This window comes from Lytechinus pictus, chromosome 2 (genome assembly GCF_037042905.1).
Source record: "Lytechinus pictus isolate F3 Inbred chromosome 2, Lp3.0, whole genome shotgun sequence".
Classification (NCBI taxonomy): Eukaryota; Metazoa; Echinodermata; class Echinoidea; order Temnopleuroida; family Toxopneustidae; genus Lytechinus; species Lytechinus pictus.
In genome coordinates, this window is record NC_087246.1 from 36,071,150 (window position 1) to 36,088,212 (window position 17,063).

At 36.7% G+C, this 17,063-nt stretch overlaps 1 protein-coding gene across 1 annotated transcript in view; it reads right to left on the reverse strand.

Moving 5' to 3' along the window:
- The window catches only part of LOC129254329 (ataxin-2-like), a 29,227-nt gene extending 12,415 nt beyond the window's left edge, over window positions 1-16,812 (reverse strand). Inside the window, exons 1-9 of the mRNA XM_054892783.2 lie at window positions 16,287-16,812; window positions 10,327-10,393; window positions 8,553-8,609; window positions 7,812-7,883; window positions 6,873-7,029; window positions 5,412-5,551; window positions 3,864-3,952; window positions 2,871-3,104; window positions 1,115-1,447 (exon numbers count right to left, since the gene is read on the reverse strand). Coding sequence (XP_054748758.2) covers window positions 1,115-1,447; window positions 2,871-3,104; window positions 3,864-3,952; window positions 5,412-5,551; window positions 6,873-7,029; window positions 7,812-7,883; window positions 8,553-8,609; window positions 10,327-10,393; window positions 16,287-16,354 — 1,217 coding nt within the window. The 5' untranslated portion in view covers window positions 16,355-16,812. The remainder of the gene's footprint in view (window positions 1-1,114; window positions 1,448-2,870; window positions 3,105-3,863; window positions 3,953-5,411; window positions 5,552-6,872; window positions 7,030-7,811; window positions 7,884-8,552; window positions 8,610-10,326; window positions 10,394-16,286) is intronic.
- Window positions 16,813-17,063: the final 251 nt, after the last annotated feature.

Consider the following 17,063-nt stretch of genomic DNA (forward strand, 5'->3'; position numbering starts at 1 on the left):
CAAGAGTTTAAAAATTCAATGTCAAAATCAAAAGTTGTGCAGAACAAATGGGACGCTTCATAAAAACGGTGACTAAATATACCCCTTACTAAAATAAATACTACCGATTGTAAACATGGCCTGGTAAGCTGATGCGTCAAGCTGCTATAAGCAACTAAACCCAGGACCAGTAATACAAAGTTTGGCCAATGACCATAGGCTGTGTCTTATCATTGCATTCATCAATTTGTTCAATCAAGCATTAATTCAAATATGTAATAGAAAGGATAAGAAGCTATCGTGCAAAAAGGCCATTGTGATGTCATCGCGCATATAAACTGAAGTGCTTATCTACGTCAAAATTTTGATTTTGCGAATTAGGCCTGATCAAATAAAGGATAAGATGCAAAAGGATCTGTAATTTGTACAAATAATTTTCTATTTGATGCTGGTGAAATGCTGGTGAAATGCCGGCTTTATCCGATCTATTGCTGCCCTGGGGGATCAGTGCACAGGCTTAAACAAGCTAGACACTGCACTGCATGCTCAGGCAGCCGGCAGCAGTAGGCCCTGGCCTCGGCGCGGGCCAGGCATACACACACAAAGCTACCGGTGGCCTGAGGCTGGCTAGTACTAGGGACCTAGGGTCTAGTACGCTGGCTACATTAGCCTATGCAAATATGGTATATGCTAGCATATTATCAAGTTAGGCATATATACTGATGTAGTCCAGGATTATAAAGGATGTGCATTACATTTTAGAATTTTCATGCTCTGGTAGAAATTTAATGCACCCGGTAAAAATATCATGCGTCCGGTAAATTTATCCGCGCCTCCTGTAAATTTTTTCATGCGTCTGATAAATTGAATTTACCGGACGCATGAAATTATCATGCATCCCGTAAATCGTTAATTTTTGTGGTTTATTCCAATAAAACTTATCCATATCAGTGGAACTGTGTGCATGCTGTAACTTTGGCATTACAGTCTAAACCGATTCGGCTGCACCTCGTGGGTTAAACCATGCCAAAGTTACCTCATGCACACAGTTCCTACCGACCCATTTTAACCCATGCATCATTTGTATGCTATCAATCTCAAAGCTCTGTGTTACTGGGCCTTATTCTGCATGTACCTTGGATTAGCAGCCATATGAGATTGTTGAGGTGATTGCTGCATCTGCATGGGCATCTGCTGGTTCCTGGCAGCTGGGTGTCCATGAGGAGGTGTTTGTACCCTCTGCTGTGGGGAGGGGAGGTTATGAGGAGACGTCTGGTACGATTGCTGGTGTGGGGGATGCATGTGGGGGGACTGCGCCCTGTTGCGGCCAGCCGCACTGTGCAGGGGCAGTACAGGGGGTGGGGTGGCCCGTTGGTGATTCCGATGATGGTGACCGGGGGGTCCCCCGCTGCTGTTTGGCGATGGGCCATCTTGCTTGTTCCTCAAAGCTGGAGGCACATACCTGCCACTGAAAGGAAATAAGAATGAAAAGAATGTTACTTCATAAACGATACCATCTAAAGATTTACTTTGTCTTTCAGAGTCTTAACCCTAATTCTCCCGGGGGGGGGCCATAATGGCCCCCCCCCTCGACAATTTTCGCGATATATCCGCTGCGCAAAATTTTTTGACCTCGCCGCTCACTGACTTTTTACTTTCAAGTCTCGCGCAAATTTTGAGACCAAATTTGTGACGCCCGGATACGCGGTTACGACATTACGCAACATTATGTAAGTGCATGTCAGACCCAAAATTGCTCATAAACGTGATTTCATGTACAAATCCAATGCAAATTGTGTATTTAGCCAAAATTCATAAATGTATCATTATTTCTACTTTTACTGATTGAATTTAATTAATTTTGCCTTGCTTATGATCAGAATTAAGTCTGGAACGATTTCCATTGAAAAAACAATAAAAAACAAAAAGTAAAAAAAAAAGGAAATACATAAGAAATTCATAAAACAATAAAATACATAAGAAATTGATTTCCAAACCGAAGTTTTTTTTAATTGCGATTGTTAAGAATGCTACAAAGAATATTTTAACCAAAAATTAGCATTCTAGGAGCTTTATTTAGTGAATTAGAGCAAAAAGTATGATTTATGCATAAATTAGCATAATTAATTCATATAAAATAAAATCTCATTATTTTGGAAAATTTTACCATACAGCCTTGTAGATTACATCGCACACAACCAGCATGCAAATTTTTGCGTCGCTCGAGCGATCAGCGGCCGAGATCTTAAGGGGGGGCCATAATGGCCCCCCCCCCCCGGGAATGACAAGAATCAAAATACCCCGGGTGATTGAGGGTTAAGGGGAAAAATCTATTTTGTTTGGCTGAGCCGATGAATGTGTCAAAGCTGTATTTAAACTGAAATACTGGAGAACGACATCGTCCCACCTCTCCAAAATGACTTTTTTTTTTTTAATCTGTCCTAAAAAATATAATCCTAACCATGAATGTTGTCAAATTACAGAATTTATCATCCTGTACTATAGCATATTTCGAAAGGAAGAATCACAAGGAAGAGGATAAAATCAAACCATACTTAAACTTCCTTGGTCAACCCTGATGCATTACTGACAACATAGCTACACTAGGGACTTTACAAAGCCAAACAGAGGCTTTCCCTACAACAGATCTGAGCATTGTAAAAATCAATCAAGCATGCATACCCAAACCAATAGTCACAAAATATAAAATGCACTCATAATGAATATTCCCAACATAACATTGGGTCGCTGTGACAATGTCTGTTCACAGAACCAAAGCTATTTTGTCTGAATAATGTCATGAAAATCAAGAACATGGATTATGGTATCATTCTTGCATGCACAGATGTATTCCCGAAGGTTGATTTTGTCATAGTTCTCATAATACTCACCTATTATGGCCCTCATTACTGGAAGCACTAACAGGAGAAGAGGAAGAACTATGACCAGACTGTGGAGGGTTCATTGGACGTACTACTGCACTGAACCGGTCTTCTTCTGTAGTCTCCAATTCCTTACCGATTCGAACCATGTAATCACTAGAACCCTCAATCTTCTTAGCCAGTTGATTAGCCCTCATAATCTTCCTCTGATAATCGTCCGTGTCTTTCATATCTAATGGAGTTCTACACAACGAAATTGATATGGAAACAAAATTTATATGGCCAAACAAAAAAAACATTAAAAAACAAATAGGCTTAAGCAACTATCGATATTTTACAGATCACTCTAATCCTTTTCCCTTCACACTTGTGACCAAATGAAAGGTGTTCTAAAACAACTGATCCTAATTACCACGTTGCCTTTGAATGTTTTTCATGACTCCTACTCAAAATGCAATATAACATTAATATTTTTAATCATGCTTTCAACAAAGACCTCATTCACTCATCTTGCTGTGTATAAGAGATATTGTCCTCGTGAAGTGGGATGTCATTTCATAGACACCATTCTCATTATACTTTCTAAAACTAGTTTACTGGAAATCAGTTCAGGAAACCAGTTTGGAAGATCGCTTTGCTGCGTTCCCATTTGATCACCCGAAACAGGTTTTCAAAACCACTTCACGTAAAGCAGTCTTGTTGCTATGGGGACACTCTCGGTGGGGGGACATGTTTAACGCGAAATTTGAAACCGCAGCCTAGGCATTCCACATATAGTGTGTGGAGTAGCGCGCTCGAAATATGCAAAGATCGCTACCTGAAGAACGGTTGATAACGATGATAAAATTCAACTGATGGAAACTAAAATGACAGATAATCTAAAAATATATTCAAGTTGTTAATAAATTCATGTGCAGCTTCAAGAAAGCATTATGAAACAGCCCCAAATGGGTAAGTTAGACTGTACTTGATAAAAAAAGGAATGGAAGAAGTTGAACTTACGTGTAGTCGCCAAGGTTGCTATCATAGGATGACTTGACACCCATTTGTTCATTCCTTCTAAACATGTCTTCTGCACTCCAGCCATTGGCCTGAGATGAAAAGTATACAAATAATAATAATCATTAGAAATCACTAGACCTAGAAATCATACATTGTGTATTTTACCTAGTGCCTAGACATATCCAACAAATTTTCTTCCCATATTTTGACAATGTTCTACTTGTCAGAATCTATAATAACTGTAGGGGAAGGCGGGGTAAGTTGAGCATAGGGGCAAGTTGAGCCACCACCCCCAGGCTAATAATGAATGAGTCAGACATTGTGGTGGTGTCATTTATTGATGACCCATTGCATAACCCTCAACCCCACCACATTGTTTTCAACTTTGAAACAAAAAGTAGTTTTTTAGAGGGAAAAGTACAAATTTCAGCCAAAAAAGTAAAAAAGGGTGTGAAATAGATAACTGCTTTTTACCCACAAATGTCTTTGAATATATTTTAGAAATAAGAACAATATTGTTAGTCCAGGTATGGATTCTCGCTCTTGTCATAGTCTTTTACATGATGGATGCATAAGAAATGTGTGGATGTGAAAATATCACAAAAAGTTCGGACGGGGCTAATTTAAGCCAACCAACATGGGGCAAGTTGAGCCATGGTAACTCTTATATTAGTATATAATAAAAAAATTTAAAAACATAAAAAGCCATTGATATGCAGGCAGAAAGGAGCAAATTCACATGACAGTTCTTTAACTTTTAGAAGATGTTGGTATTTATAGAGAATTAGCAAGTGAATATACTTTAAATGAAAAATTGACATCCTGGTTCTCCCGCATACATTTTGCACATAGTTTTTGTGGCTCAATTTACCCCAGACGGTGGCACAACTTACCCCACAGATGGGGCAAGTTGAGCCATTTGACATCAGTTTTTTCAAAGGTCACAACGATTTTCAGTTTGGGGATAGAAAGTTTTATATAGGTGAAAAATATTTCCCAAGAATAAAATTTAAAGGCAAGGTACTTATCTCTACAATATTACTAGTCATATCAATTCTAACATGCAAAATGTAAAAAGTGTCACAACTTACCCCGCCTTCCCCTACTTGTAGACATGTAAACAATGACAAAATATGTTTTTTTGCATGTTCTCAACACTGACAAGTCCTTTTATATAGATTCAAACTTATGGAAATTAAAAGTTGGGAGTATGATTAGCAAGTTCCACCCCCCCCCTTCCTGTCTAGAGAGAGTACTGTGTATTTCTACTGCAAATGGAGGCTTCTATGTTATTGCACTATTATAAATAAAAATGCTATGTATGACATTTCATAAAGGCATTAAGTTGAAGAAGGTAATGTCATTTTTTTTAAATCCTCCTCAAGCCTGCATCCATTTTCTAAGGGCGGTGGAGGAAGGACATCCAGACATGAAGTATAAGGTACCTATTAGTATAGGGATGGGGGAAGTGGGGTCTTGTTCAATAAGACAATAATAATAATAATAATGATGCTAAAGTCTCGAAAGGTTATTGGATGCCAAACTCACACTTCCTGATGAAAGGGGGTCATCTCCCAGACTTAGATCTCCTAGATTAGCATCAGATTCAAATGCCTCAAGCTCCCGTTCTGAAACCTGTCCATTCTGCTTCCTTGCTGATATCTCCCCATCAGTCTGGAAAGCATCAGCTGGGTGAGAACAAATTATTTGAGAGTAAAAGGGAAAGTCAAGCAATACTTTATAATGGACTCCAAATACACGTTCATTTGCTAATCGACTCCTGGGCATATAATTGTAGTAATAACATACTGTCACCCTGTTCAAATTTAGGTCCGACTACCCTTACAAAATATTGCAGAACTTCGGAACAATTATGGTCTCAAAACTAGACTTTGTAAATGTAGATACTTTAAAATTTTGAGGGCGGGGTGCTGAATAAGTTGAGGTTCTGAGGGGTGGCCTCTAAGCTATATCCTTGCTGTATACCCCAGCCTAGTAAGAGTTAACCCTAAATAGACTGGGCTATTTCGATGCCTAAGACGACTAAGAATTTATGCGAAAAATCAAGTTTGCTCTAATTAACTAAATAGTGCCCCTAAAATGCTAATTTTGGGTTCACAGATCCTTAATACGCATCTGATCAAATGAACTATGAAAAATTTCAATTTCACAATTATTTTCTTATGTATTTTTGTTTTTTCTAAATTTCTTTGTTTTTCAACTTTTTGATTTTTATTGTTTTTTTTCAATGGAAATTGTCAGAGACTTGATTTTGACGCTAAACAAGATGACATTAATTGGTGTTAATCAGTAAAAGGAAAAATAATGATACATATGTACAAATTTTTGCTAAAAACACTATTTGCATTGGATTTGTACACATATTCAAGTTTTTGAGTAATTTTTTTTTAACTTACAAAATGTTGCGTAATTTGGGAACTGCGTACCCGGGGGTCGAAAGTTTGGTCTCAAAAGTTACACGAGACATATAAGTAAAAATTTAGCGAGCGACGCTGAGAAAAAAAAATTGCGCAGCAGATTTATCGCGAAAAATGTCAAGGGGGGGGGCTGAATCAGTCCCCCCCCCCCAGTCTTATTAGGGTTAAATAATAATACATAGCATTTATGAGGCGCTGATTATCTAGTTGCCTATTCAATGGCACACTATATATTATCCCAGCTTTAGATCCAGCTGCTTAAGGCACTTGGTGCATTCAAGGAATTATTCCTGCCGGGTACCTCACCTAGGTTGAGTGAAGCACAATGTGGGTAAATTCCTTGCTGAAGGAACACACGCCATGGCTTGGATTTGAATCAACGTCCCTCTGATTGAAAGACAAGATTCGTAACCACGAGACCACTACGCCCCCACAAATATCGTTGGAGAAAAGACCAGTCTACCAACAGATATCAACGCATTCTTGCTAGTGACCACAAGTGGATTGTGTGGTAGTTGAAACCATAAAAAGAGTAGGTGGAAAATGTGACAGTTGGAACAGAAGAACCCACCTCCTTTACTTGCATATTCCATGTCGACATCTTTAATGTTGATGCACACAATGCTTGAGGACTTGAAGAGCACTTTATCCGTAACTAAATCGGGAGTTGGTACCACCGAGTTATCGCTAGAATCAATAGGATGGACTAGGCGTAGCTCAACTTCACCCTGAAAGAAATCCAGAAATACATGTATGGTGGACAGAAGAAAAAGCTGAATTAAGAAAATGGTTTATACTGTAGGCCTACTCCTCACCATTCTTAATGAAACGCCCTCATCATCATCATGTTGTGGTCATCATGCATTTGTATACATATGTCTGATTATTCTTATTTTCCAGATTTATGATTTCAAATTTTAACACACTTTCCCCACTTTCCTTTTTCTTACATTATTACATTAATTCATTGTTTCATTTGTTCATAAATGTGTAAATGAAGTGTCTCCATTATGATGAAATAAGATGCTGCAAGTAATAACTAATGCACTTAATCACTTGTCAATCCAATTGTTTTAGTTCTTGGGAGAAAAAAATTGAATAAACCTTATTTCATATTATAAAATACAAAAGAACAAGTTGGGATATGACATCAGCCCACCTAATGAATATTCATGAAGACATGCCCAGAACTGTTTCACCGGTATAATACAAAATCTTTAAAATTCAATAACTTTGTTATTTGTTATCCGATTTTGATCAAATTTTCAGTATTTCCCTCAGTGAATTTTACTCTATTTATTGGGATATAAATATCTTAAGCCCGGAGCATCCTCTTACTTGATACCAGTGGATATTCAAGATTAGGAGAGCATTTCATACGTTCAGTGATAATCACCAAATATTTTGCTCAGAGCTAATCAGAAGCAAGGATTTTGCTAGCTTAGAACAAACATGAAGTGAAATTCATGAACTATTTCATGAAATGCTTGGACCGAGATCTTAAACTCACCATCGGGGAGACTGTAGTCAGGATTCCCTCAAACTTTTTACCACTCTTGACCTGAAGCTCTGCTGTACAGCCCTGAAACAGAAAAAGAAAAAATGAAAGAGAAAAAAAGGAAGAAAGATGTATAAAGGCAATGAAAATTAATACTTTCTATTGACAGCAGCAGACCAAGAATCAGAAGCAACTTTGCAATTAATTGGACAATTTATTTTGGTACTGAACATGACTAGTAATGCAACCCTAATTGACAGTTGAAAAATTAACAGCACCAAACTTACAAAGTATAATTTCCAATGTTTAAATATCTTAACATACCTTTTTCATTATGAACATACACTGTATATAAAGCGTGTGTATGGCAAGCTATATTTCTATGGCAAAGAGGTCCACACAATTCAAGTACATGTAGGTGCACTTTGTTGACAAAGAGGAGGAAGTGGGGAAGGCTTTGATAAAACATGTTCATTGCCTTTAGCTAACATATCATCTCGAAATGAGGAAAAGAAATACAAACCTAACATAACTTTAAACCTTGTAAACAAATTTCTCAACTGAAAAACGATACAGGCTTTAAAAGAACATGAACATTGCTTCTCACTAACCTATTATCTTTATAAAAAAAACACACACATACACATATACATACATACATACATACATACAAACCTAGCATAACTTTTTGCCTTTTTTTGCACATTGCACCAAACTGCATACCTGTTTAAAACCCTTGAACTATGTACTTACTTTTGCCACACTGGCCACATGGACAAAGTGTTGGTTGGCATATAAACCTTGCAGACTCTGAGAGTAAACAAATGAAAAAAATTAAAAAGTAATATTTAAACTAGAAATTTGACATGTCCAAAGGACACAGATGCCCCCGCTTAACGCGTTCAGAAATTCATTCAATATGATTTAACTTAATATTGTGCAGAAACCAATATGCATTATATAATGAAAAAATAGACCTTTGACCTAAAGACTCACCCTTTCCATAAAAATCGCTGACAGAAGATATGGCAGTCAGGTCATTTGATGTGACCTGACTGTATTTTGGTGTCATCTACCCAGACATCAAACATTTTTAAGATCTGGTGAATATTTCCAATGTTATCATGCGGAAACCAACTAGCATATATTATGAGCTGTGACCTTTGAACTATGATCTGCAGACTCTAAATTCGAACTTAGCCTGTATTTTGGTGTCATCTAACTACACACCCAATTTTTTTTTAATCTGCTGAATATTTCATAAGTTATCATGCGGAAACCAACTCGCATATTTAATGAGCTGTAACATTTGACCTTTGACCTGCAGACTCTGAATTCAAACTTAGCCTGTATTTTGGTGTCATCTACCTACACACGAAAAAAAAAAAAAAATCCATCAAACATTTTTTGAGATATTGCGCAGAAACCAAGTTGGGGGACGAACGGATGGAAGGACAGACGGACGGACAGGGGCAACGCTTAATGCCCCCTCCGGACTTCGTCTGCGGGGGCATAACATAACAGGAACGCCCCTAGCAGACTCATCAGCATTAAACAATGTTAAACACAGTAAGCAGCACAGTTGACTACTTGACATTGAAATATCAAACATACTCTGTTTTTGTTTTATATATAGCAGTTGAACATACAATTTGAAGACCAATCCATAGTCATGGATTGTCTGTTGACTGGCCTGAATGGCCCATATACAAGTATCAGCCTTGAAAATTTTGGTGCCCTTTTCAATTTTCAAAACCATTCCACTGCCTTTGATTGCCTTTGATTCCCGGTTGACTGGCCTGAATGGCCCTTACATCAGCCTTGAAAATTTTGGTGCCCCTTTCAATTTTGCTGAGAGGGAATTTTCCCCTATTTTCACAGGCATTGCTCCTGTGTTTGAGTATTGAGATTCAAAGAAGTCCCATGAAAACTGTATTATAATGGCAGTCCAAGTCCCACATATTGTGATTTCTTTATCACTTGGCCAACGAAAACCTAACTCATAATTCAGCTGGCCAAGTGTAGATATGCCATAAACATTTGTAGGTTACTGCTTTGACTTTGAGGAGTTTGTATGTAGGAGCGGCAACACACTGAAGGGCACAGACAACTAATGTTGCACAGCACTGGCTATTTGGTTATTGTTACCAGCTGTAAAAAAAAAGTGGTGTTATCATCAATAAACTTTTCTTTAAAATTGTCAAATAATCTTGGTTTGATTCATCAAATCATTTTATAACCTGAATTTCATGCCAACAAATATCGCTAACACTTGATAATCTTCAGATGCATGTGCAAGTTTTTAATTAAATCTGACATTATTTATACAGTACATACTTCCATGTCATGATTATATTTTTTGTAAACAGTTTTTATGGCACACCTTGTAACATGTTCAAAATAAAATTGACCTGCACACATCCAAAGATGATTAATTTTCTAGGGCAGATCGATGTATTGCTTTATAAAACGGCTCACAGGTGTGTCATAAAATTGAAAAATTAATACAGATATTCTTTCATCTTACCTTTAGAGATGTGGTAGGAGGGGAAGCATTCTGTGGAACAGAATTCCTGGCAGACCCCCGATTTGCCCTAAGTATGCAAACAGTAGGGAGAAAAAATTATCATAAAACATGTGTATTCCATCAATATTGGACCCGATTAATACAATTTTGACAATGAGAACAATGAATACTACATGTAACTGGCCACAAAACACAATCTCACTTCGCTACAATCATGACAATCCACACATCGCAATTGCACTCGACGCCATCACTCAATCGTATCGAAAAAACATTCACAAGCGCAGCTCAACGAACGAAAGAACATAGAAGGCATGCAACATGGCCGTATATTGCTGCCCTCTCCGTTCGATGATGTAACAGCATGATCGCGGTACTCCTCAAATCCAAAATGGCGGATAGAGGAAAGTCGTCGACTGCTCAAAACGATTTCCAACATGTCCCCAAATTATCGATAAAATTTCATTCAACCCTAATTTAATGCTAATAATGTGAAAGGTGAGAATATATTCATGTTAACTGAGTTTCTTTAACTATTTTGTGTGCTCGTATAGATCCGATGAAAGTGGATTCTAAAACATGGCTCCACACTAACCCTTTTTTTCTACTGGTCCAACCTGTTCGTGTTGGACCAGTAGATGCCCAATTTTTCAATTTTTTTTAACTGGTCCAAACCTAAAATTGACTGGTCACAAAAATGAAAAATATAAAAAGGGACTTGGAGTTTATTTTGCTGACTTTATTTGCTTTTACTGCGCCCCCCCCCCCCCCACAAAATAACTCATGAGAGCCATATCTAAATTTTGGAGAGCCATTTTTAGAATTTACAAGAGAAAATATTATTTTTTATCAGTTTGATATATTTTCTACTGGTCAGGTCAGACCAGTAAGTCTGGCTATTTCTGAAAAACTACTGGCCCGACAGCAATTTTTACTGGTCTGGGACCATCGGACCAGTGCCAGTGTCGCACGCTGTCTAAAGCAAGGCTCGACATTAGCTGTGGCCTGGGCTCACCAGAAATTCACCTCGGGCAACCATTATTGAAAAAATGCTAAGTTTTGGTGGCCCAAATCGGGCAACCAATGATTTTCAAAGTAGCGCAATTTTTCTCCCAATTTTGCATGCAATTATCAATTTTCTACAGTTCAAATTGCAAGCCAGTTCGTCATGCGCCCTTTCCTTGATCTACACACAAATTTTGCATAGTCATGACAGTATGTACCGCTATAGCATACAGCAGCTATTATCCAGCCGGCCACGTCAGCCGGCTGGCATGAGCTTTGCTTGAAGCCATAGCAGCGGCAAGCAGCCTATTCAGACTCAGGGAGCTGCGATACGAAATGTTGCTGCAAACCAATGAAATGCCCTTCTACAGTCCATATTGCTTAAATCTGGTGCACCCTGATTATTTGCAAGCATTAAAAAGAGGAATCATGACCTCTCTTTTGACTCAAAAAGACTGATTTCCAAATGCACACAAAAACATAGGTGAGTACATCACAGTCCCACGTGTACATTTGTATATGTGTTGATTTGTATGTGTGTTGGTTTTTCAAAGCAGTGTCTTTTCTAGCCAAAAATAAACATACAGTTTCTTTCTTTCTTGTTTATAAATGACTTCTTAAACCACTCTTGAGAAAGTAAATAATTGGGAAGGCATTTCATTCATATGAAATGTGAATTTTTCCAACATTTTGGCAAATATAGGGAAGGACTTTTCTCACATTTTTTTCCAGATATAACTTTTGCCGTTTTCTTCCTTTTTTTCTTTCATTTTTTATGACAGTGGTTGAACTATTTATACCCCTTCCCATTGAATTTGTCTGATTAAAGAATATGTTTCTACTGAAAAAAAATAACAATACAAACTAAAGGATATAAAAATAGAAATGCGCCATTCCCAAAAGGTAAGTGAAAATTATTTGCTTGGCTTTTAATCATATTCCAGTCAGAATAAATGTAGACTGTTGCCACAGCTGTTAAAATATGTTTGTAATGGCTTCTTAATTTTTTTCCCTTTTCCCCATTTTTACATTAATTTTGTTTTGTTCAATTTTTCTTGTTCTTGTTTTTTTCTCTCTAAATTTTTTATTTTCTTTTTTCTTTTTATTTTTTCCTGTTCTTAAATTTTTCTTTCTTAATTCTTTCTTTTGTTTTATTTCACTTCTTTTATTATTTTTGTTTTCTTTTTGTAATATACTTTTTTAAAATTATTTTCTATTGTTTCCCCTTTTATGCATTGTTCTTATTTTGCAGCATATTTTTCTGTGATTTTCTCCTGCTATAATATGCTGCAAAAGAGAAAACAAAAATAAACTGGATTTGAGGCCTGCATAATCTAGGTTTTAGGATTCAAAAACAAAGAGGAAGAAAGGAAAAATCATTGCTTAGTACATGTACACAAGGCTCGACATTAGCGGTGGCCCGGTGGCCCGGGGCCACTAGAAATTCACCTCGGGCAACCATTATTGAAAAAATGTTAAGTTTTGGTGGCCCGAATCGGGCAACCAATAATTTTCAAAGTAGCGCAATTTTTCTCCCGATTTTGCATGCATTTATCAACTTACTACAGTTCAAATTGCAAGCCAATTCGTCATGCGCCCTTTTTGTTAATCTACACACAAATACACACACACAAAGATTGCATAGTCACGGAGGAAAGGAACATGACAGAGCAGTGGATAATATCCAGCCGGACGCGCCGGCCGTCTGGCGTTAGCTTTGCATGAATGAAACCACTGCAGCTAGCTAGCAGACTATTCAGATCAGACTCAGGGAGCTGCGATACGAAATGTTGCTGCTAAGAAATCTTCCACAGAACTTTGAAAATCGACGTCAAAGTCGCATATTACACCAATGAAATGCCCTTCTACAGTCCATATTACTAAAACCTGATTATTTGCAAGCATTAAAAAGAGGAATTATGACCTCTCTTTTCACTCAAAAAGACCGATTTCCAAATACATTAATACACATAAAACACATAGGTGAGTACATCACAGTCCCACGTGTGCATTTGTATGTATGTTGATACTTGGTTTCTTTCGAAGCTGTGTCTTTTCTAGCCAAAAATAAACAGACAGTTTCTTTCTTTCTTGTTTATAAATGACTTCTTAAACCACTCTTGGGGAAGTAAATACTTTTGGAAGGCATTCCATTGATATCAAATTTGAATTTTTCTAGCATTTTGGCGAATATGGGGAAGGACTTTTCTCACACTGTTTTTTCCAGATGTAACTTTTGCCGTTTTCTTATTTTTTTTTTCTTTCATTTTTGTTATAGTGGTTAAACCATTTACACCCCTTCCCATTGAATATGCCTGATTAAAGAATATGTTTCTACTGAAAAATAATAATAATTTTCCCCATTTTCTATTAATTTTGTTTTATTCATTTTCTTTTTTTTCTCTAAATTTTGTCTTTCCTTTTTTTCCTGTTCTTTGTTTTTTATTTCACTTATTTATTTTATTATTTTTGTTTTCTTTTAATATACTATTCTAAAAATTGTTTTTGTTTGTTTCCCCCTTTTATGCATTATTTTAATTTTTGCAGCATATTTTTCTGTGATTTTCTCCTGCTATAATATGCTGGAAAAGAGAAAATAAACTGGATTTGGGGCCTACATAATCTCGGTTTTAGGATTCAAAAAGGAAGAAAGGAAAAATCATTGTTTTGTACATCTATCTGAGTTTGCTATGCACTATTTATTTACTTTACCATTATGAGTGTGTGTCTATACAGAGATTTTTTTTTAAGTCCACACAACCTGGGAACAATACATTTCTTTTATTCTCTTTCAATCATTTCATATTTACAATGATAGAACGATTTATATATTACCACAAATCAATTAGCAAAGTAAAATAACAGCAAACAAGATTTACATACAAGATGTACAAATTGAAAGTAACTTAGTGGTAGTGGCTGCAGAATTAATATTTCAAAAGTTTGTTTTATTCATTTTTAATTAATGTTTTTCTTTATATTTTTCGGGCCACCAAACTTTAACATCGGGCCACCAAAAAAAATTATTTGAAGGTTTTGGTGGCCCGAACAGGCCACCACCAAAAAAAGTTAATATGGAGCCTTGATGTACATCTATCCCAGTTTGTTATGCATTATTTATTTACTTTACCATTATGAGTGCGTGTGTTTAAGGAGATTAAAAAAAAGTCCACACAACCTGGGAACAATACAATTCTTTCAATTCTCTTTCAATCATTTCATATTTACAATGATAGAACAATTTATATTTTACCACAAATCAATTTGCAAAGTAAAATAACAGCAAACAAGGTTTACATACAAGATGTATGATGGGGGGACCTAAAGCTACGCACTTTGTTTACAAACAATAAAAACTATGCCAATTTTAATATTTGAACAAATTATTTTTCACTTAATTGTGGTTAACATTCCAAAGATCATTAACCAAGAAGAATATATCACAAAACTCACTAATATGAAAATCCCGCCGTGTTTTCCGAACACCTCTTGATTTCGCCGCCCAATGTCGAAGGGGTCCTAAAGCTAGGCACTCGATTTGTCATACACAAAAATAGTATTTCCTGTGTCTCAATTTCTAAAATATATTCATATTATTATAGAATAATATGAAATTAAAGCAAATATAACTCAAAAATTCCAAACAGTTGTGGGTTTTCTCTACATTTAGAGATTTACTGCAGCCTCTGTAGAAAAAACTGCATGCGCGATGATATGAGTGGTGCATAGCTTTAGGGCCCCCTACCATACAAAGTGAAAGTAACTTAGTCAGTAGAGGCGCACGGCCAATATGGGAGACTGTCTCCCATGTGGGAGGTTGTCTCCAATATCAGAGACTTTTGTAAAGAATTTGGGTATCCTATTTCCGAGACGGTCTCCAGTTTGGGAGACCAATTTCCTTTGTTTACATTTGCTGCAAAAGGATTAACTTGGCAGCAAATAAAAATATGATAAGCAGATTCCTCATGAAAAATCTCCCCTTTTCACCGTCTACTTTGAAAATTCACCGTCTACTTTGAAAATTCACCATCTACTTTGTACTTTTGTTTTAACTTTTAAGGATTTTTGTTGTCATCCGCACACAAAACAAATGGGCTTCTGAGCTGACCTCAGCGAGACAAAAATTTGGGGTGGAAAAAATTATGCTCTTGTTGGTGTCGTTTCTTTTGTCCTTTTGCAAAGCAAGTCACCAATATGGGAGATTGTCTCCCCTATTGGAGAGTCTCCCATATTGGTCGTGCACCTCTCTACTGTACAGTAGTGTTACTTGTGAGTTGTACTTGTAGTTGTTGTAGTTAGTACTTGTGCAAGTTGTGGCTACAGTACAGAATTAATATATCAGAAACTTGTTTTTTTCATTTTTAATGTTTTTCTATATATTTTTCGGGCCACCAAAAAAATTATATGAAGGTTTTGGTGGCCCGAATGGGCCACCACCAAAAAAAAGTTAATATGGAGCCTTGTTATATCTTAACTCAAAATCAAATTGTTTTTAGGTGCACAGACTAGTGCCTTTTTTGTGGACCACCATATATCATACATGCTGCTCCTTAAATCCCTCTTTTTTCTACATAAAATTCATGACTACCGCTCCAACTTGATGCTGAATCTGTAATTTACCGGACTGGGATTTGTTCTAATCGTATCTTAGAATCTCCAAAACAGTGGAGGGATCACCTAAGAGAGAGAGAGAGTTAGCAATATACCGCCGCCATCGATACAGAGAGTCTACATGATGTAGCATGCACACACTTTTCAATAGCAAAAAAATGAGTCCGAGATGCCACAACCACCCGTCTGTTTACAAACAATCGGCCATGATAAAACACTAGTTCCAGATAAAAACATACAAATTACTAGTTTTCACCTCCTTGCATAATTCACAAAGATCACCACTGTTAAACTATTTCATCATCAAATCACAACATAATCACAATTTTCAACATTTTACTGACCTGCCGGTGTTACTACTGTTCGTTTTCACGACTCGGTCGCGGTCACGGGTAGATCGCCTACTATTCATTATGATACCGGTGTGAAACTAGCGCACGTACGCGGCTAAAATCTTTCGAAAGAAGGTAGAATTCCGAAGAAATCAACAAAATCAGTCCCTCATATCGATAATTTTCCGATTGGTCAGGTGATACTGTTTACAATCAAACAATAATATTTCCAATAGGATACAAATTCGAGGTACAATATCGAAAAATGTCCTGATTTTCAGGTTCCACTGCGTGAGAAAGTTACTACGGCAGCTGGCGCACTAATTTTGTAAAGTTGATAGTGGACGCAAGTGTAAAAGGAAAGATTAAAAATCTTTTTTAAGGGATTAAATGTCTTGCATATATATTTATTAGCTATCAATCATCGATTGAAATTAATTTCGTTTGAACTGAGATTCACTGTATCTTTAAGATACAGAACGATCGATATGAATAAGAACTATATTTCATAGCGCACTTTTTACTATCATTGTAGTGCAATACGCCTCGGCGCGCAGTCAGACATATCAAAAGGGGTTACCATGACCTATTTTAGAACTGGGTCTTTTAATTTAGAAATTATTATTTTACACTGTGATTTTCCCATAATTATGACCTTTATCTTGACAGTCATATTAAAGGGATGGGTTTTAATGCTTTCCCCAAAATTGTAATTGATCGAAACTTTATTGTTATGAGTGGCAAATCATTCCAGTTAAGTATTATGAAGCTGGCACAGTAAAAGTTCTA